Source organism: Anomalospiza imberbis, chromosome 1 (assembly GCF_031753505.1).
Source record: "Anomalospiza imberbis isolate Cuckoo-Finch-1a 21T00152 chromosome 1, ASM3175350v1, whole genome shotgun sequence".
Classification (NCBI taxonomy): Eukaryota; Metazoa; Chordata; class Aves; order Passeriformes; family Viduidae; genus Anomalospiza; species Anomalospiza imberbis.
This window is the reverse complement of record NC_089681.1, coordinates 21,904,072-21,926,990: the sequence shown is the minus strand read 5'-3', so window position 1 is coordinate 21,926,990 and position 22,919 is coordinate 21,904,072. Positions and strand designations below refer to the sequence as shown.

At 36.1% G+C, this 22,919-nt stretch overlaps 1 protein-coding gene across 7 annotated transcripts in view; it reads left to right on the top strand.

The window, feature by feature from the left end:
• The window catches only part of VPS13B (vacuolar protein sorting 13 homolog B), a 431,250-nt gene that overhangs the window by 224,883 nt on the left and 183,448 nt on the right, over positions 1 to 22,919 (top strand). For all 7 annotated transcript variants that reach the window (XR_010997092.1, XM_068183911.1, XM_068183916.1 and 4 more), the window contains 4 exons: positions 7,780 to 8,000; positions 12,019 to 12,231; positions 20,021 to 20,192; positions 21,258 to 21,372. Coding sequence is in view for 6 of the 7 variants with exons in the window: in XM_068183911.1 (XP_068040012.1) it covers positions 7,780 to 8,000; positions 12,019 to 12,231; positions 20,021 to 20,192; positions 21,258 to 21,372 (721 nt within the window). In the remaining variant the exon portion in view is untranslated. The remainder of the gene's footprint in view (positions 1 to 7,779; positions 8,001 to 12,018; positions 12,232 to 20,020; positions 20,193 to 21,257; positions 21,373 to 22,919) is intronic.

Below are 22,919 nucleotides of genomic sequence, written 5' to 3'. Positions count from 1 at the left end.
AGAAGAAAAGAATGAGACTTTAATGGCTATCCTGACAGGCAACAGTTGTGTTCTGTGTTGTGACTTATGAATTGTAGCAAGGATTTTGTAGAGATTTGAAGAAAAAAAACTCTAAACATTGAGGGAAAGTACAGCAGTTCTTATTTGAAAAGCTAGTATTTGATAGAGGTTTGAGTTTTAGATCAGCTTGAAGGAAGAATCAGCTTTTAACATCCTGCAACTTATCAAGAAATGTTAGGAGGAGGTAAGCTGAAAAGGACATGGTAAGTGAAAACAAGTTGCTTTTGTTCAATATTTTTTATTGTGTTTTGGTTTTCTTTAACAGAGCCTTTAGAAATAATCAGGATAAATGGTAAATGGAGTTGCAGCAATGTTCTGAAGAAATCCTGATGTAAAAATCTTGTTCCATATATATATGTGTGTGTGTGTGTGTGTGTGTGTGTGTGTGTGTGTGTGTATATATATATATATATATGTATATATATATATGAAAAATTGTATACTGGAAATAGATAAGGCAAATACTCTAATACTCTGAACCATCTTGAGCTTTGGGTTCCAGGTTTATTTTAATGACATTCGTGAAAGCTAGGCTCACAACCAAGTTTTGGATTCCATGGATATGCCAGTATTTGTGGTTTAACCCCAGCCAGCAGCTCTGGCTGCACATAGCCACTCACTCCTCCACCCTGGTGGAATGGAGAAGACAATCAGGAGGTCAAAAGTGAGAAAGCTCAGGGGCTGAGATAAAGGCAGCTTAAAAGATAAAGTAAAAGTTCCAGGTGCAAGCAAAGGAAAATAACTGATTTGCTATTTCCTGTCAGTAGGCAGGTGTTCCAGCCTTTCTCTCTGGTTGGTTTCTTTGGTTTTTTGGGGTCAGCTGACCAGGCTGTCTCCATTACCAACTCCTTGTGTGCCCCCAGTTTACTTGCTAGTGGAGCAGTGTGAGAAGCAGAAAACACTTCAAGCACTGTTCAGCAATAACTAGAAGATACCCATATTATCCACAGTTTTCAGCACAAATCTAGAACAGCACCATACCAACTACTATAAAGAAAATTAAGTCTATCCCAGACAAAACCAGGGCATTAGTGTACAGTTAGCTCATTGTTGTATTCTCAAACTATATTATTTAAAAAGAATTCTTCTTGTTTTGTGTATTGTTTCTAAGATGAAGAGAGGGAGATGCAGCAGCAATTGTTCCATTGCTTTTGTGACAGGATTTTCTGAGAAAATCATTGTTTTTTTTCTCTTGCTGAAATATAGACAATTTTAAGGGTATGAAAAATTAAGTCAAAATCACATTCAAGAGCTATTCCTGCTCCTGCCATCTGAAATTTGTTTGGATTTATAACACTGTGTTTCTCCTCCCTTTGATTACCACTTATGTTGGACTCTACTCCTTTCTGTATTTTACCTTAACTCATGGCAATGGAAATAAAATTATAATTTTTAGTATTGAAAGTTATATTAGAGATGCTGCCAAATGAAAAGGAAAAAAAGTTTGAAAAGTTTGAAAGAAAGAGAGAAAGGTATCTGTGTTGTTCCTAATAACTTCCAGTAGGAATGATCTTATTTGCTAATCATAGTGACAGTTAATATATTTAAGGGAAGTCTTTTGTTTGTTTTAAACTGATGATGTAATTTAGACCATTAATGAAAGTAAGAAGTCATTTGAGTTTTGTCACACCCAGATTTGAAGGAAAGAGCCTAGTGAGAGAAAAGAATCCCCCTGGTTGGGATAAAGCCTATGGTAAGGAATTTATTTGTGTGTGGCTTCCTGCTCTGGGAATAATGCCAAACAGAAGTTCTCACAATCTTGATATTTTTGATTCTCTAATGTAACCATTGCCTTCTCCCATGCCAAGACTCCCTCTTAAAGAGATTATTTCAAAGTTTTTTCACAGCTTAAAGTCACCTTCTTTGCTTCTTCCCCTGTAAAGGTAAATAATTTTTATGGACTTTTACTGTGAAAGTCTCTTAATTTGCTTCTGTCTTTGAACAAGACTTCAGGGGCAGTCAGATATGTTGCCATCTCTCAGAAATTATATTTAGTCAACTGTGCTTTTCCTGATAACCATTTTTTGATCATTCCTTCTTTTATAAAGAAGATATAAGTAAAAGGCTTTTCCACAAGGATGTATTGTCACTTTTAAGAAAGCTGTGTGCTCACTGATATATTTTTCTTATTCCATGAAAGACTAAAAGAGGATAAAAAGGGAACATATTCTTACTGTCATTTGGGAATATTTCAGCCTACTCAGATACTTAGTGACCTCAAGATGTCAACATACTGTAAAAATAGCTTATACACTATCCCACAATCAGGTCTTTCCATGTGTTTACAGATTTTTGCTGCATCTCTGAGGTAATTTTAGTTTGTAGGAATGCTTTTACAGTACTTTTATTCAGAAACGTAATATAGCTGAATCATACTAAAACTAAGTAATCCATAAATTGATTTATCTACGTAAAGAATGAAATATTCAAATATTCCTTTGAACTTCTGTGGAACAACAACAGAATGTTGTTAAATATAAAATGTGGTAAATATAGTTGGACAATATATGTTGTTATGGTCAGAACATCTGGACTGCTAAGTGGTCTTCCAAAAATCTAAACTCTTATAACAGGAAAACAAGTTGAAGACATGAAGGGAGCTTTTGCATAGGTGAAGCACTGTTTTACAGCAATAATGAAAATTTTTATTATTGATGAAATCCTCCTCTTTTTAGAAGTTTACATTTTCAATTATTTTAGTTACTGATTTTTTAAATAATATTAATTAGCTATTAATAAAATAATGTTCCTCTTCAGGTTCATAGTAGTAATTTTTATGAATTCATTTTTGTAAAAATGTTTGCTTATGTCAGATACAGTAAGATGCAGATCTTTAGGCAAGACACAGTAAAATACTTTTAGAAAGCAGTATCTTAAAATTGTTGTTGATATTGCTTCTAATTATATTCACATTTTCAGGTGGATAGCCATATAGTGTCAGTAATGTGAATCACTGTATTCCAAATATTTAAATTTGAAAGATGGTTTTTTGCTTGTGAAGTAAGGCAGATTATATATCTTCACAGAATTTTGTAACATATGTTGAAACTCAATAATCTGTCAATAAATGACTTGCAGGGAAATAGGAAATTAGTGCCATTTTCAACCTGAAAAGAAGTGTTAAACGTTTAAAGTAGAACAGCAGTATGTTGGCCTTCTTACAGGTTATCATCTTGCATTAGATTTTAAAAAATGTTTACCTTTAAATTTACAGAAATTATTTTTTCTGTTATGATATTTAAGATAAATATTTGACATTAAAATAGTGAGCCTTTTCATGGAGGGTTTTGTGTATGACCTTAAAGATTGTCTATTTCCAACCCCCTTGCCAAGGGCAGGGACACTTTTCACTAGACCAAGTTGCTCAGAGCCCATTCCAACCTGGCTGTGAGCACTTTCAGGGATGGGGCATCCACAACTTCTCTTTGCAGCTTCTTCCAGTGTCTTGCTACTCTTGTAGTGAATAATTTCTTCTTTATATCTAATCTAAATCTACCTTATTTTGGTTTATTTGAGCTTATAGTTGATGTCATCATCTGTAATAGTAATTACTGTGTTTAATTTACCTGTTAGGAGAATGGCTTGTAAAATTAGTTCTGTCGTTGGAGAAGCTGGAGTTATGCAGACATAGAACTTTCCTGCTGCATGACTGGGAGGAAGTACAAGTGACCTGACATGTAGTGACTGCAGTATCTGTTTTTTAAACATTGCATGTCCCACGAGAATGAGGGCTTTAGAAATCCATGTAAAGACCCTGCAGTGAGGGTACAGAAAGGGAAGTGAAGACACAGTAGTTAGGCTGCTTTTTAAGGATTGCAAGGGATATCAGTGGTAAGCCTGGGAATAGATCCCAGAGCACAAGCATGATAGAACATTTATCAATATTGTATGTCATGCATATGGGAAGTCTTTTTATGAGCATTAGTGATTAACTCTAGCAAAGAAGTAAAGTGCATCAATAAGTACCAGAGAAAGAGCTTCCACATACCAATTTTTTTTATTTATGCATTGGAAAAATAATTCAAAAGTTCTGTAGGAAATTAATCTGTCTAAACTATTGGAAGTAGCAGATAAATGCCAGATCTTGGAAAATCGTCTGATGGTTGGGTCGGTCAACTGCCAAATCCTGAAAGTGGTATTTATAAACTTAAGAAGTTATCAATAGTTTAATTAATAGTTTATCAAATAGTTTAATTAATAAATTTTTAAATACAAATCAGTGATGATGCTCTACAAAATTAAAAATGGATTATTATAGTAGTAGATCAGGAATTAACGAGAATCTTCAACCATAGTAGGAGTCTTTCATGTGTACATTTTATAATCTTGCCATAATAAATATTGGGTGTACTGTAGTTCCACTGAAGGCAATTCCAGTTTTCCTAATTTACTTAAAATATTTCAGAATTTCATTAATTAGGTGACAAAATAGTAGTATACATTGATGGGAAGGTTAGATGTAGAGAAAATTCTGCTAAAACAGGCACTGACTTTTCCTTTCTACCAAGAAATCATTCTTTAAATTATGGGAAAATCCTATAAGCAATGTTGCTTTTGATGTTTAGATGCTTCGAATTAATTTTTTAATAGTTTCATAAAACAAATTTGCAAACGAATGAAGGTACATTTTTTTCTTAGAAACAAGTAAGACATAGGTACAACATCAAAATAAGGATTTATCAGGTGCACAGTTCCAATAAAATGCTAAACCAGGCATATAGTGTATATGGAGCTGAAGAAGAGGATGTCGCCCTGATTTCTTAGGATTTTCTAAAGCCTTCTGAATTTACATTCTTGAAGAGAACTTTCTCACGCAACTTTCTGTAAACAACCTATTGTTTTGCATTCTTTCATAGAGGCGGAGAAATTTGATAGACTGGTAGTTTGTCCAGTGTCGTTGGAGAGGTGGCACATTCACCTTCCAATCCACTGGCACCTTTTGAGAACTATAAATGATTGGAGTCAGAAAAAATAAATTAGTCTCTTCATAGTGACCAAAGCTGTGGTGCGTCGTTTTTCCTTGTGTCCTCTGGTGACAAGAGGTAATTGATGACATTGGGGAAATTTTGTAGTTGTAAATTCACTGTGTCTTTACTAAAATATTTTTTCAACATACTGTGGTTTCTGTAAATTGATAAAATTTTATATTGTTTTCCTTTTAGGGTAGATATTGTGTGCAGTCTAGTAGAGCTACTACTGATTTTTTTCCTTATATATTCTTTCTTTCTAATCCATGAAATATAAACTATGTTAATTTACTGTGGTGGTCACAGAGAAAAACAAAGTTCATATGTAATAATTAGAAACATGTCATTGGAATTGACTTTGCATTTGAATTTTTTCCATCTATTACAATTATTTTTTTTGTATTTCTTGGATGACTGAACTTGGAAAAAAGCACAAATTAATTGCTTCAAAACTTTTAATCTGCAAACCTTTTGAAAATATTTTCAAGTTACTTTGAACTTAATTCTTCAGTATGTAATAGCTTCAAAATAAACTCTTGAAGTTTTCAGTTTGTTCTTAGGATGAGACACAGAGTTTTCTGATACATACTTTTGACCATATAAATGTATTGCTGAAGCCACCTGTGGAAGAAAAAATAGAAGTCTTATTAAAATAATATGGTTAAAAGATGTTGGAATGCAGCTTTCTTTTAATTTCAAAACCCTTCTAATTTCTTTTAACTGATTACTGTTAACAGTTGGTGCTATTTCTTAGTGTTCTGATTTCTCAGCGGGATAGTATTGACTATAGGTCACACAGGCAGCAAAAACACTCTTCATATATTGTTTAAAAACACTGGTTTGAATTTTTTATTGTCCACTGAGACCCCAAGGGGCCCAGCCCAGCCCTTTGTCTACCATTTTCTCTTCTGATTCTCAAGACTGGCTCCCATGCTTCTGGGTTATTAGATTAATTTGGACTCTTTTTGTCCATGACTTAGGCCAAAATTTTGAAAAATAAAAACTCATACCAAATAACTTTCTGCATTTTCCTATAAGAAGGACAATTTTTCTCCCTCTCTGCTCTCCCTGCAAAGATGAAGACTGTTTCAGCATGGCTGAGGTTTGTGGATGCTCATCAGCCTGCTGTGTCTGGATGTGTCACTTCATCCAGCTGCTTTTACGTTACTTCATATTGGAATTTCATATTGGTTTCTTTTGGTGGATTGAAAATTCACATGCTGGGCACAGACTCTGTGTTGTTCAAGTTGTGACAAAAAGGCCCAACTTCCTCAGTAGGAAATCTGACAAATGAGATGAAGACTTTCTTTAAAGAAAGCAAAACCAAACAAAAGAAACCCCAAAGGCCCACTGAAATATTGTTATGTTCTTATACCTCTGAAGAGCAAAAACCTGTTATCTGTTTCAGGTAAAATCAGAATTATCCACGTGTCTTTTATTGCTTTATTTTCCTCACCTCTTTTGAACATTCTTTGAATTTTGGTTAAGTGATTCTCCCAGAGCCTAATTTTTTTCCTCTGGGACCTGGCAATCATATGTGAAATTGTATTTGCTTTACATGGCAAGGTTTTGGTAGTAGGGTGGACTGCAGGCCTGAAGTCTGTGAGAACATTCCAGAAGCTTTCTTCATGTCCAACAAAGCCAGTTCCAACTGGCTCCAGATGGACTTTCCCAAGCTGAGTCTGTTCTGCTCATGAACAGTAACAGGTGAATTATTTCTCCCAGTCTTCCAGCCTTTTGTTATATTTTCTCTCCTAGTCCAGCTGAGTGTGGGGAGTGATAGCAGCTGTAGTGGGTTCCTGACACTCAGCCAGGGTCAACCCACCACAGAGATTCTGTTTCAAGTCCTGTAATCTGTGTGCTCAATTCCTCTCAACTCTAGCTGGTAAAGCTGTTGAAAATTTTCCTTCACCAAAAGGAGTTCCTGTTGTCCCTTTAAAGAACTACCTGAATAGTTCTGTGACCCTTTTGGAAAAAGTTTTGGAAACTTTTATGTTTCAATTGACAGCCTAAAGAAAACTGATTGTACAGAAGCTGTAGGCATTTTGTTGTTCAGCCTATTCCCTCACTGATTATTCCTGATAACGATTCCTGGTGAGATGCCAGGAACTTCTCTGGATAGACTTCCTCCTAAATATAAGAAATTAAGTACTAAGTATATGTTCATAATAATTTGTTTTTAGAAAATCCATCATCTAGGAAGTTTAAGTGAGGCAGTGGAAAGAGCTGCCCTGTGAGCATTGGAATAGGCTTCACTCTTCAGCACCACTGTGTTGAGATGCAACCTGTAGACTTTGAAAGGAAAGAATTCACTTGTTTAGTATTACAGCCTCTAAATAGATATAAGTATATAATAGAAGGAGCTGCCTCTGAACTGCATCCATATGCTTAAAAAAAGTGGGGAGTGTTTTCTAGATATTTCTCAGTTTGAAGAAAATTATAAGAACCAGAAAGATTTCTTTAAGGACTATGTTGTACATGCTTGTTCACAGTTTGGAGTTAAAATTCCCAATGGATTTCAGTTTTTAGAAGTTGTAAAAAATTTATCACTGTTGATTAGATTTTGAAGTATAGCATGGAAATGATGGTTGAGTTATATTTATGAGAGTTTGGGATCAATTTAATGGTTGTTGATTGCACTTGCTGACTTCTAAGGTGGTTTAGAATAAGACCTTTGCTAGCTTTGTGAAATTAATACCATACTTTTTATTAAGCAATTGTTTAACTGTTTCCCCTTCTTTTTAATCACTAGGTGATGCTTTTCCATGGACAATTAGTCTGCACCATTTCAGTGTATATACTCTTCTTGGACAGCAAATGACTCTTAATTTGGTAGAACCAATGGGCTGTACTTCTACTTTAGCTGTGACTTCACAGAAACTGCTTGCTTCAGGGCCGGAATCCAGACACTCATTTGTTGTCTGCCTCCATGTCGACCTTGAATCCCTTGAAATAAAATGCTCCAACCCCCAGGTTGGTACATTTAATTGATTTATAAAAGGCAATTAAAAATAACTTGATTTAAGTACTATTGATCTGCATTTTCATGAAGAGGGTCTCTATCTTAATTTTTTTTTTTAACTGGGCCATCAAGATCAAGGTGCTTAGATTGAGATTTGCTTTGAAGCTCTCTCAACTTCTGTAATTTAAACTCTTCTCCAAATGTAATAGCTGTAGTATAAATGCATCTTTTGGCTGATGGAGTGAAATGAATTGCAGATGTACCATTAAATGCTATGATACTGTTCTGCTGTCACTGTGGATTCTTATATTGAAGTGGTTTAGTGTCGTTTTTTTGCTACATTTTCATGGAACTAGCATTTCTTTGAACATAAAGTGTCTTTTAGGCAAACAATGGTATCCTACAGTAAAAGGAAGGAAAAACAGATGAATGCATATATACAAAAGTTACCACCTTATTTGTGTTTATTAAAATGAATAGGTGTTCTTAGATTTTTTTCAGAAGGCACATCTTGTATTTTAATGACTTAGACCTAGTTTGCTGTAATTTCAAATATGGTAGGTATTTGATAATATTAAAAGTGGAATGGTATTGTTATAAGTGCAAGCCTTACCTAAGTATGAGTTGAGAACTAAGAAGAAAATGGAAAAATACAATATTTTTCAAACATTCCTATTAAAGTGTAATTAAGTATTTTGTTTTGCAAACTGTAAGAAAATATTTCTACTAAAAAACTGAAACTCTAAGCTCCATATAAATCATACTATGTGCATAGTGAAACGTTAAAATGAAGTTGTAGCATGGAATATTAGATCAAATGTTGTTGTCTTAAAGGATGTCCTTGTACACGGTGATGTTATTAATTTACTGATGTTATTTAATTTACTAATGACTGAAAGGATGCGGAGAAATTACTTGAGTTTACTAAAGGTTCTTGAACTGTCTTTTCTCCTTTACATGTGCCTTGTCCTTTCTGCTTTACTTATGCAAAAGGGAAGAAAAAAATGCCATCAATCTTCTTGAACCAGATGTCGATGGATAGAAGATGAAAATGCTGTTCCATAAACAGCATTTGATAGTCATAAATTCACAGTATGAAATTTGATTCCTTACAATGGCAGGCTGTATTTTTTCTGTAGATGACAGCCTCAAACTACGTGAAATTTGGTGAATTTGTTAAATGGTAGCAAAGGTGAAGTATTATATTTATGACTATTATGATTTAATATGAAACCATGTTCTGATGGTTGTAAAGTCAATAGATACTTCCAGTGTGCAAAATTGCCAGGATGTTGTCTTTGGTTGTAGTTTTCAATTTTGTAGTGTGTTATTTTTAAAGTATAAAATGCTGTAACATATTGAGCTTTACAGATTTTGCCAAGTAGTCAGTGGGGTCTTATTGAGTTATGTGTGGTTTTGCTGAGGAGGGAGTGGAAGCAGTGAGAGAGGAAAGCCTTTTTTAACAAATACTGGCAGTTACTCTTTTTTGTCCAACCATTTTTCTTCTTTTAAATAATGTGTTCCAAAAATAATTATTATATATGCTCAAAAATACTTAGAAAGTAGGGAGGCCTTACACTTACACTAGCCCTTCTCATGTAATCAGAAATGTGTTTGTAAACTGTTGAGACTGCACATTTAAAAGCATAGAACCAACAAAAGAAAAAGGAATCCTTCCATTTTAATCAGTAACATGGAATGTTGCAATGGAATGAAGTAATGTGCTTTAAAAATAACCAAAGATGTGACTTTATCTGAAGTTTTGATATTTTATTTACATGTAGACACACACCATCTTTTTTGTTTTAATGAGGCTTTATTGTGAGGCTCTTTGGTATTTTTACCTTTTAACATAACTCCGTGAAAATCATCTCCCTCTAATGAAAGTGTGCCTTTTTGCTGAACTCCTGTCGCAGTTGAGATGGCCACAATACACAGAGTATCACCATGCAATTTCAGAAGGCTTTAAACACCTGCCCATACAGAGGAACATCATGTCACTTCAGAAAACTGCAAGCATCTGCCCTTCTTCTTCTTTAGCCCAGCCTTTTATACCCCTCATGGCTCATGCACTGCACCTGTGTGCCCTCTGTTCCCTTTGGTGGCTGCTCAGTGCACCTGGGCACTCCCTGGCTCATTGCTGTCAATGCTGTTCACCTGCTTTTCACAGCTGTAGCCCATTGGGGATGAGGCTTAGCCGCAGCCCCACTCCCAGTCAGCACAAACTTTGTAGCTACAACCTTATTTTGTCCCTAGTTTCAGCACGGGATGGAGTATTTTGATCATACTACTTGGTTGGCTGGTTGCTTGTAATGTTCAGACACATGGCTACTGCTGTCTGAAATAGCCACTGTTTCAGAGTGGCTGGAAAGATTCTAGCCTGAGCAATTTAAAAAAGTCTCCCTGACAAGATAAGTAATTACTAGCTTTAATGATTATGACTGCTGCAACCTCAGTAAGATTTGAACCTTTCAGTGTTGGATTAACTGATGAAAAGCCTCTTCACCTTGTATATGAGCATATATGTAAACACAAGTTCCTTCTTTTGCATTACTTTGTGTCTTTAGGAACAATAGCATAAATAATTTTCTGAAAGCCCTGCTTCATTAAAACATAAAAATATAGCTTAAGTTGTCTTTTGGTTTCTTGGAAAAAAATTGGTACATGGGGAAATTGCAAGCATGTATGATTTGGATATCTGCCTGTATCCTATTAAATTTCTAGAGATACTTTTGCCAGCAAAGTGTCAACACCAGTTAATGTTATATTAGTCAATCAATTGGGTGGATGTTACATTAGTTAGTTACATTAGGACATTAGTTGAGCTTCCTGCACTACATGGAAAAGATTTGGGAAAATTTAGAAATTTGAATTCGGTAATTTAAAGGTTACTAGTGCCTATCAGAGTGCTACAGACACAAAATACTTTAGAGCATAACTGAAAGAGTCCCTCACCACAGCCAGAGTTGTTTGGCTGTAGATTGCTCTGTGTATAAAGGAAAAAAAATGTACTGTGAAGTTTATTTCCTCTAAGGAAAATTCTGTCAAAAGATTATGTGACCTGCTCTGTGTAAACCTTCAAACTTCAAAAGAAAATCCAAGATGAATTAAGAAGGTTTTTATAAAATTCCAGCATTTCACCTCTTAAGAAAGGACTGCACCATGTACTTTGAGACTTCATCACACATTCTCACGCACAAAATCAAGTACTGTTTTATATCAAATATAGATTGACAGCAGTATTTTTCTGCATCTGTTCTGCCCACATAAGAAGCCAGCTTCGTAGAGCAAAAGTGTCCTGAGGCTTAAAGTTCTTATAAATATGAGAATTTAAATTTTTTATAATGGCAAGTTGGGTATGGTATCCAGCTGTGAATCTGCTTATATATTATTTTCAGTTTTCACTGACCTTTTTTTATACAGTATATTCCAATATGTTGTCATACAGATTCCATGATTAATGCCTATTTACAAAAACTTGTGTAAATATCTTAGAACTGAGTCAAACAATGTGCAAGTTAAACAGTGTGTTTCTAAATATTGGAATGACATATGCCGGGAGACTATTGAGTTTGGTAGGAAATATTCTTCCAAAGCTAGATCAGTTTCACATGCTGCATCGGATCATTATTTTAATAGAATTTTAGTGAATAATTTTGCATTGTTAATATTCTATAAGTTTACATTTGCCTTTTCCTAGAGACAGTATCTATACATATGAAATATATGATAAATTACCTTTGCTTAATTGTTAAAATTTATGTTATTAAAAATTTTACAAGACCATGTTATTGTTTATGTTTTTGAGCTATGTACCATATGTTTATACAAAGAACAGATTATTTTTATCAGAGTCAATATACTGTAAATGATAATTATTTGCGATGTAGTTTCTTATCAGAACATTATAAATGGTGAGAAGTTCAGTTCTGTTTATTCTAAGCCTCAGTCATCAGGACTTTGATGATTTTTCCTTCACCTCATTAAGAAAAACTTCATCCTAAAATAAAGTCTAATTTTTTCTTTTAGGTCCAGCTTCTGTATGAACTGGCTGGTATCACAAGTAAAGTTTGGAATAAAATTCAGATGAAAGGAGTTCTATATCAATCTATGTCTTCTGTCTATACTGAAACCATGACTGGACCTGTTCCTCCTAGTTCTCCAGTTAAAAGTAGCGTTGGTACCATTCCACCAGATACCAGCACATACAGTCCCTCTGCTGACATTGGAACTACTACAGAGGTATTTTTATTTCTTAAAAAAAAAGTATTGTGTGAGTTCTGACCTACAAAATACAGTGGTGTGCAGTCAAGGAAGAATCAGAAAAATCAGAAAGGGTAGTAGAGTCCAGGTGGTTTGCCCCAATAAACTAATGAATAATACTTTATTACTCATTTTAGTGGAACAAAAGAGAGAAAAAAACCATTTGCTGTGTTGTGCCTATATTTATTATTTGTTTGTATTGTTTCTCTTTGAAGGGAGTATGTATTATCTTGTATGAGAAAACTGTGGTTAGTGTGTTCAGGTCAGGAAGCATAAGCCATTTTTCATGTCCAGAATTAGTAGAATAGTAAGTGCTGTTTTGAAAATACCTATGATACCTGTGCTACTTGTGAGCTGTTCCAAGTAGTCAGCCAGTCACTCTGATGCCTGGGTCAGTAGAGAGCTGCTGTGTGTAAATTGCATTGGCAACCAGGAGAGGCTGGAGGGGCTCTGAAGGCTTCCAAGGTTGGCATTGCACGCAGCTGTGCGCTTATCTCGCCTCCATCCAGGCACCGTTGAACACTGTGCCATCTATGACCTACTCCTGAAGCTCAGTCCATTCCCCTGTCCCAGCTGTCCATGTCTCACACTGCTTTTGTAGCTCTGTCACACGAGCATTTGGGTATGCATCTTCAGATACAAGATTGGCCACTCGGGGTCATGTATTTCTGCTTCATTCGTTTGTAACACTGTGTAACTGCCTGGAGCCATCTGGTACCTGATCAGAATGTCAGTGTTTGCCTGAGACTGTAACATATTTGAGGCAGGGGGAGGAGTCCTGTGCCACACTGAAGAAAGCAGGCTAATTCTTTTATCAGCATGAGTGCCGTGTTAAACTTCACCCATGAGTATCATTAGCGTTAAGTCACCAGGTAGCTGGTATAGAGTAGAATGGGTGGTCACAGGAAGCTTTGCAACTGCACAGGCATAGTATTTGTGGTTTTCTTAGTGCTTCTGTCAGGTTTACAAGTTAAAATAGTGAGTTGATCTTGTTTGTGCTCCAAGAGGGAGTCAAAAATGTGTCAGATGTATTGAAGGTATACCAAGGTATCACATATATTCAGTGCTTTGTTTTTAACATAAATCTATTAGAATGTAGGGAGACTTTTCTGAATGACTGACTTTCAGTCTCAGGATAGCCCCATCAACTTTAGGAACACCTCACACAGCAATTCTGAACACAGGCAGATATACAGTAATTTGGATTCAGAGTGCAATACATATTCAGCATTTGACCAGGATTGGCTTAGCCCTGTGTATAGTTTATATTAATTCTTAGGTTTGGAGAAAATGAAATGGTGATTGCTAGTGCCTACTTTTTAGATGCATCATACACACACAAAACACCACAGAGGCAGCTAACATTTAAAGGTGTTTGAGCTAGAGTTTCAGTTCTTATGTTGTTCCACTAAAATGTTCATAGATTATTTGAATAGCTTTGGTTTTGGTATATATCTACGTGTGCATGATTTCAATGTGAAAAATATTGCTATAGATACAGAATTGAAGAGAAGCAATAATAGTAGGAAAACTATATGGTCACAAAAATAGTGGTTTTCCCCCTACTCACATCAAATTAATTTCTCATTACAATCAGAAACCACCAGCTTTATAAATAACAATTTGTTTTCTATCATCTATATAGACAGCAGTATTTGGAGTACATGTTGTACTTGAAGCATTAATTGAAACTCTTCAGTAATTGTTTTAATCCATATGTTCCCAAGACTGTTTTGGTAATATGGGTCCAAGTTCAGTGTTCATATCCTACCCTTTCACAAAATGTTCTTTATCATTTATTTAATTTTCTTCCTATTCTCAACAAATGTTATACACTAGCTAGAAAATTTCTTATCCTAAGAATTCTAAATTATCTAAATGAAATTTAGGGATTTAGTGAACAAGGGACAATGTTAGAATAGATTAATTTAATTATAATATATATTTCTATAGGTTTTGACTTGCAGAAGTTGTCCAGAAGTTTGTTTTTTCTCAGACTCTGTATTTTGTTTATATATTTCTATAGTTTTGAGCCTTGCAATCTTGAAATCTGTCAAACAAAACCAGCTTGGCTGCCATAGCTAAGGGATTTTTTAAGTTTAGAGATTTTATAGGTAATCTGTTTTGCTCTGTGGGAGACGCATGATTATTTTTAATACTTCTTTCAACTGCAACAGACTTGCTATAAAAGAAGAAAGCAAACTTGCACAACTATTCATATCAAATAGCAAAAAAAAAGGTGATTTGTGAATGATTTATATTTTATGCTGTGTCTTATTGTTTTCTTGATTTGAGCACCATGGGCTGATGTGGATAAAGCTACCTAGGTTTACTGACTTTTAGCCTGGGTGATGGTAGGACAGGGAAGCATGAGTGAGAGGCTTAAATACTGGAGGCTGGAAACAGTTAATCATTTTTACCATCCCTGCCTTGGAAAAGGTAAGGTAGTGCAGACTGCACCAGGCCACTTGTTACTGTTTACTTAAGTACAAACAGTGGTAGAAGTGTTTAGTCCTTGGGGAAACTCAGTGATTGAGCAAGAACGCAGAAGTTATTTTGATAAGGCATAGCATTGGTGTGGCCAAACTCTGATCATCCCTGAGCTTTAGGCAGGCCAAAGATGAAGGCCTCATGTGTTTGGATCTTCCTGATGAACAAAGATAAATTCTGGTAAGAAAATAAACTCAGTATATTGGTCAATTTGCAACAATTGGTAAAAGAATTAAATTGTATATTTTAGGACTTGGCATGAGAAGTTGTGGGAAAATAGTTCAGGGTTTCTGACTCTGGCTTCATTTTTCAGTAGATCTGGAAACAAGAGCAGAAAAGTAACGCATAAACATATTAAACAATAACATGCTGGGTGCTGAAAATCCCAAATGAAAATTGAAACTCAATGAGAAACAAGAGTCTTTCTTCTCATTTCAGTTTCTTAGTTTTTCACTGCAAAAAAAAATCTGTGAATTTGAGCTTATTTGGAAAAAAAAAAAGCTACTGCAGACCATCAGTTTTTCAGGCCCTTTGACTCTGCCTGATGGTTGTGGTTACAGTACCATGAACAGAAGGCTAAGAAATGCAGTCTCTTCGATTTCTGCCTCCCAAAGGACAGTCATACAATATGTTCTATCTGTCTTCAGAGGAGCTTCTGCCACTGACAAAGGGAATGGGCCAATTCAGCTGTTTACACACGTTTTCACTGCAGAAAAAACGTAGGTAGTATGTTGAAGTTAAACTGTTGAAGGAGGCAGAGGCAGCACCGTGTCCCTCTTACAGGGACAGGGTGTTGAGCAGCTGGCGGTGTCTCTGCACCAGCTCTGCAGCTGCCATGGCTGCCAGCAAGAGATCGCTGCGGGGCCCCACAGCCCAGCCCAGTTTTAGCGACGCTGACCTGCTGCCACTCCAAGGGGGACTAAGGGCAAGTGACCTGGAATACTGGGTGGGAATGCAGTAGCCCAAGAACAGAATTGTAGGTGAGGTGAAGCCCAGGTGGGTTGAGGCCCTTGTTAGGATTTTCAGGCTGTGTGGTAGAATGAATTCCAAACCCTGGCAATTGCAGTTCCAGCTTCTAATGATACATTTGGGTCGGTATCTGTAAATGTAGGGTAAATGCAGTTCTTCAGAAATCTCACAAATGCAGTTTTAAGTAGTCTTGTGCCAAAATTACCAAGTGACTGATTCTCTGAGAGGCATTGTACATAATTTAATATCTTCAGAAAAATAATCCTAAAAAAGTGTGGGAAAATGGTAGCGTGACTTTTCTTCAGAGTAAAGTTATCTTTGTACTCAAACCATTAAATAAAAATAGCTCTCTGTGGAAAAAAACCCTAACAAAATGCATGAAACAACTGAAAACATTAAATTGCAGAAATAAAAGAACCCAATTACAAAATTCAAAAATGACCATGGTGGCAATACATATTTTCTGTTAAATGTACCCCTTTAAGTTTAATCAGCTATTGTGTACTTCTTTTTCAACTATCAGAAATGTAGAGACCTGCCAAAATTTTAGAACAAAGTTGATTTTCATTCAAAATCCATTTTGGAGCATGTTCAGTGGGAGAGTGGGGGGTGTGTGTGGAAGACAAGGAGACTGTCTCTCATTCCCGCTCATTCCATCACAGTTTTTAAGTTACAGTTTGGCAAAATGAACTGTGTTTATGGTCCAAACAGAACTTGAAAAATTCTTCAGATTAAAAAAAAAAGAAAAGAAAAAAAAATTGTTTTTTTAGAATGCAAGGAATAGAGAGCCACAAATGGGTCCACAGAACATCATCTTTGTCAAGAATACTGTCTTGAACTGTAAATAAACATGAAAGTATTGTTTTTCCTTTTTCTTACCTTAATTGTCTTTTATTTCTTGATGCTTTGTGAACTCCATGTGAAGATCTCAGCACAGGGAAATTCTCTTTGGGTGGCTCCTTCCTTCAAATCTGCCCTGCTGAAGGGATCTGCCCAAAGTGCTGTTGACTCCACCGTCTTTTTAGAGCATGTGAGTTTTGATGAGAAAGGTCATCTCAGACACAGTGAAAGTCCAACACTGAATCATCATCTTTTAGGGCAATCATTCAAAAGCAAATTACAAAGGTGTAGGAAGTTATTGAAAGGCAGAGTGTCAAAGGAGCTGTGTGGATATTATACAAAAGAAACAAATAGAGAGGAATTTATTGTCAGAAATTGAAAGGATCAGAACTAATGCCATTCTCATGGCATGAAATCTCAAGTCATGGTATAGGTTGAGGCTTCTTTAATGTTCTCTAAGAATGGGGACTTTGCAAATAAAGACTCATTAAATCTCAAAGCACTGTGGTTTTGGAAGGATTTTTCACTCCTACCTCTCATTGCTTTACAAGTGAGCAGAGTAGTTGAAGGGAGGCAGGCTAGTGTTTGCCTAGAGGGTTGACAGGGATAGCTGAGGACAACAAAATGGCTGGGTTATGTCACTGTCTTATTACTGGAGCCTGCCATTTCAGGAGAAGCAATAAGGGCTAACACTGGCTAGCACTGGAGAAGTGACTGCTCTGCCTACATCCTTTCAGATGCTGGGGAGCTTGCAGGCCTGACACTCTCCAAGGCTGCTTTTGCCATACTTTTTCATTCCAAGGACAGGTGCTGGCATCCTTGAAGAAAACTGAATTTTGTTTACAGTGTTGAAAAGATATTTACTCTTGTGTCACTGTCAGTTAGTGCTGCCTTGTAGGATAATTAAGTGGCACTGGAGAGAGTAGAGCTCTTTGTGGACATAGTAGGAAATACCTTGCAAGGACATGGTTAGCAAATGGTGTTAGAGATGGGAATCTGGATGAAAAAGGCAAGAGGCAGGAAGGATTTTGCTGGAGAAGCAAATAGGAAATGCAAGTCACAGCTTGTGAGAAAGAAGTTGCTCTGCCCTGAACGTGTTATTTAGCAGGTTCTACCACACTTTTTTTTACCTCATTTTGTTGGGTGCTATGTGTTCAATGTGTCACTCTGATTTGGGAGCTAGATGCATCATAGTGAAGTGAGCTATCTGAGGTTTCTCCAGTGACATGTCCTGCTGTGGTGGCATTAAATATTATTAGATACACAGCAGGAGATAGGCCCTGCTATATTTAATAATTAAATTTGCAGACAGTGTAAGAGTAAAACAGACAAGGAAGAGTAAACAAACAGTAAAAGCAAGAGGGTGATGCTAAGTCCATGACTTGGAGAGAGATTTCAGGTGGGACTGTGTAAGGAAGTTAGCTCACTTAGAATGTGAGAGGGAGCAAATGCTTTTTCAAACTCAGGAGTTTAACAGTTTTTCAAAAGATGATCGCCTATGGCTCTTCAGGTAATCTCTTCAGAGCTGTAAGCAATAATGCCTTATATAAGAAAAACAAAAATAAATAGAAATATACTTGTTTTTTTCATGCATTTTGATTAATGCAAAGCCACTGTCACTATAGATGGTTGAAGGTGAACTGGATCTTAATTTTCATTGCATCACTTCATATTACCTCTGTTAAGCTGGTCCAGGTATTATAGTCTCACGTTTAGGTGTTATTTTCTTGAAACATACCTTGGTTAGTTGGACAAGCTTTCCCTTCCTCATATGAATGAGTATCTGGAATGCCAAGTTCTTTGAGTCAGCTACTGACAACGTAGATGGTTTCTTCTCAGTTGTGGTATCACTGAGCTTTTAAAGAGTAAAGGTTACTGCACGCAGATAAAGTACCTTTGCTGTTTATAGTTTAGAAAACCCATAATTAAATTGTAGGCCTGAGTTGAATGAAAATGTGATTTGTCAACATAAATGCTTCCATATGAGCTATGTCATTAGGTTTGGGCTAGGTCCACCCCTTCCAGAAAATAGATTGCTAACAGAACTTCCATACTTGCTTCTCCAGCCTTGGACTGCAGAATGAGGCAAGTACTGTCAGATTTTAACTTTGCTACTGAAGGCAAGCTTTTCTGGGCATCTGAAGTTGAAACGAGTGTGTTCTGGATCTTGCCTGACAGTTTAAAATGGTTTCAGTCCATTTGTAGTGCTTACTGTGTAGATCTGCCTTCTGGGGTGTCTTCCATAGAAATAATCTTGGCTTTTAATTAGATAAATCTCAAACATGCTGTTCATCATATTTTACAATGCCTAATCCCACAAACCTTTAATGAAAGATAAGACTTCGGGTGTTTATTGGTCTGTTAATCTTAGAAACAGCTTGGTCTTAGTGGATCAAAGTGACTAAACCTTTTTCATTCCTTTGTGCTTGAATGAAGAAAATTTGCAACACATGGTGGAGTTGCAAATGGAGATGCTCCTGGACATTCAGTAGCTTCTGGATGACATTAGAGACTTACGTCTCTTGCATTCAGTTTAATAGGCTGTAAACACTGGGGGCTGATGATCAGTTGTATGTTTGCATCTTTCTTTCCCTATCTGGAAGATCCAACAAAGGAGCAGGATGAGGTCCTTTGGCTGGTAAATATTATCAGAACATGCCTGCATTGCTCTAATAAGCCCACATAACAGAATTTTCAGTATAGCTTTCATTTGTCATCATCTTCTCCTAGAAACATTAATCTTTGCATCTTCTTTGTTGAGCCCTTAAAATTGTAGGGAAGGAACAGAGAATATTGATGGCACGGAAGCTTTTACAAGCTCATTTTTCAACATTTCAGACATTGAAGAATATTACAAGTGACAATCATTTTTTTAAACAGAAGTATTTAGAAAGTGGCAAATAAAAAGTTTCCAATTCTTACAGAAAGCTGTTATTTTCTGAAATCTTTTTCCCAAGAAATTACAGGGAAGCATATACAAGGGGATAAAACATGACTCAAACGCAGTGTGTACATAGTGTGGGTGTTATGGCCTTACTGGGTGACTCTTCATTTGGTGCTTCCAGTGAGTCTTCCTTGCTTTGCCTTTCAGATATGTGCAAGCCTCCATATCCCTTTTCCTATTGCATCTCCAAATATTCCCTTTAGCCTTTGTTTTAAATTGATTATTGTGTTTCCACTGTGTAGAATTAATAAGGCAAGTGTGCTCTGCTAAGAAGACCTGTCATAAAACCTTGCAGTTTTACCATTCAGTCTTTGCCATAGTCTGTTATCTCTACCGAAGAAAAGGGAAAAAATACTTTGTTTATCTTTTCCTGGTGTGAGTTACAAATGGCTTAATTCAAATATACTATTTGGGAATCTGTATTTCTATAGTATGTGCATCCATATCACTTGAGATAGAAAAAAAACCCAGAAGTGGTGAAAAGCAATACTTTTTTTTCCCTCAGCTATTGCTTTTGTTTTGTAGGGGGATTCTCTTCAGGGTGGTGATGATTCTCCCTTCTCAGACTCCATTACATTGGAACAAACGACAAGTAGTATTGGAGTCTCAAGTGGACGTGTCAGCCTGTGGATGCAGTGGATGTTGCCAAAAATAACTGTAAAATTGTTTGCTCCTGATCCTAGAAATAATGGCACAGGTATTCTGCATTTTTCTGCCTAATGTACTATTTTAAAATTTCATTTAAATTTCTAATGTACTGTTTAAAATAGCACAGCCTATTTTACAGCACAGTATCAGCTATTCAGAGCTTGTATCAACATTACTGAACACTGTAACAAAGAAATAATGGGGTGGAGCTGTATTTCAAATAACAGCAGCAAAATGTAGTTAGGTTACTGCATGCAAATTAGAATTCAGTGTTGTTCTTTGACATAAACTTTCCCCTCCATGTGGACAGATGATTTAAGTTAAACTGGAAATAAGTTAGTTAATTTCCGTAGAGTGCTGCATTTATTTCCTTAGAACAATCATGTTTCATTTTGATATAATTTAGTCATATATTTTGTGTATGTCCATATATAGTCCATTCTAGTTTAATACTGATAATTTCAATTTAATATAATCATCATAATATGATCATTAAAGTCAAATGAAGTTTAATACAGTGTTCAGAGGAGAAGTTTCAACTTCTGTGTTGAAAAGAAAAATATGTGTTGTGCACAGCTTATCTTTTTTTTTCTCTTTGAGATATAGTTGAATTATCATCCAACAGTAATTGTTTGAAAGAAACTCAGATTCCATAAACTGCAGGAGTTCAATATTTTTTTCGAGGGAATGCTGCTGCTTAGTTACTAACATTATTGCCCATAGAAATGTGAAAAATAAAGTGACTCAATTTTAAGGCTAGTTTTCAAGAAATGTAATTGAACCTTTGATTTAAAAAAAACTATTTACACAAGAGAATGAAAAATCTAGTATAATTAGAGTAAATATCTTGCAATTTGTTTTCCCTAGGAATTATGCTATTATGTATTGAGAAACCCCATGTATGTGTTTCTCAATACATTTGTATAAAAAGGTTTGGATCCTAGTGTGACACTTGAATCAAAAAGTGCTTTAAAAAGTACTTTATGAGAAAACTCTGAGTAGAAATAGCATCATCCTATTTACAAAATGTAGTGTCTCAGATAGATTTCTTGCTTAAAGTCTTTCAGGTTTCAGATTAATAACTAATAATTTTTATTTTCTTTGACTTTTGCAGAAGTCTGTATTGTCAGTGAATTAGAGGATCTCAGTGCCTCAGTGGATATGCAGGATGTCTATACCAAAATCAAATGTAAAATAGAAAGCTTCAATATTGACCATTACAGAAACAGGTAATTCCTGCGAGTTGTGATGCTTTAATTTCAGGCTGAAAGATAAAGGCAGGCGGTGTTTTGGGTTTTTCCTTCTTAATTCTTAACTTAATTTAAGGTATATATTCAGTTTCAGTTAAATTATTTTAACCTTTTAAGTAATAAAAATCACAATTGTGTTTCCTCAGAATTAGATCTAATTCCAGAAAAATACATAGAAATAATATGAAATTTAGGAGAGGGGTTTTTTTCACAATTACTGCTCTCTTGATCCATTAAATGAAAAAAAAAAAATTTTGGCTTAACTTTAGAATGGGGAATTCCTGAAATATTGGTTCATGATGTGTTAGCAAGTGCCATTATTTAATGCTTTATGCTATGCTACTCTTACATGCTGAAGAGAAACAACTCAGTTTTCAGAAACATCTGTTGCTGTGGCAAAGCAGCAGTTAATGGAATGAAGAGAGCTGAGCTGATGATCTCTGCTGTGTCACATGGCACAGTGCTGTGCAGACACCTCAGTAAAACTTCAGTAATTAGTCTCAAGCAGTGCATCATCAACACTGTGTGTATTCACAGTCCGCATTCCCACTCTGCAAGTGCTGTTGTCTGCATAGTTTGCTGCACTGGCATGACTGTGTCACTTGACACTCAGGCACACGATTCTGTAGACAGATGGCATGTGCCATCTCCTAGTTTGTGTTGGCCATGAACACACCAGTCTTGACAGAGAGAGAGCCTGTGTAGTCAGCTAGGGTAGTATTTGCCATTACAGATCAACAAATTCCATTAGGAATTAAGAGATTAAGGGAAAATAGAATAGTTATGTTACTCTTTGAGAAGAAAAACATGGTTAAAAGCTTCAACACGGCTGTTGGCTTTGAAAATAATTAATATATTTAGGAGTATAAGTAATTTTGAATTGGGAACCAATGTCTGCAAGGTCTTTTTGAATGCTTATTTTTCCCTGTGTACAATAGGAAGGAGATTTAGTATTAATTCAGCAACAGTACCATCGTTTCTTTATGATTTTATTCCTGATGAGCTGTCTTAAAAATTATTTCGATTCCTTTCTTTTTGCCTAAGTTCCAAATGCAGTTATTGTTTGTATATATCATATTTGCTAATTTAAGTTTTTACTTTTTTAAAAAAATCTTTTAAAATCATGTCACCATGCAAGAGTGCTGAGCATGTCCTGGGATGCATCAGGCACGGCATCACCAGCTGGGCAAGGGAGGGGATTGTCCTGCCCTGCTCTGCACTGGGCAGCCTCACCTTGAATATTGTGTGCAGTTTTGGGCACCACAATATAAGAAAGTTATTAAACTACTAGAGAGCATCCAAAGGAGGGCAACAAAGCGGGTGAAAGGCCTTGAAGGGAAGCCATGTGAGCAGCATCTGAGGCCACTTGCTCTGTTCAGCCTGGAGAAGAGGACACTGACGGGAGACCTCATTGCTGTCTACAACTTCCTCATGAGAGGAAGAGGAGGGGCAGACACTGATCCCTTCTCTGGTGTGACCAGTGACAGGACCAAGGGGAACAGAATGAAGCTGTGCCAGGGGAGATT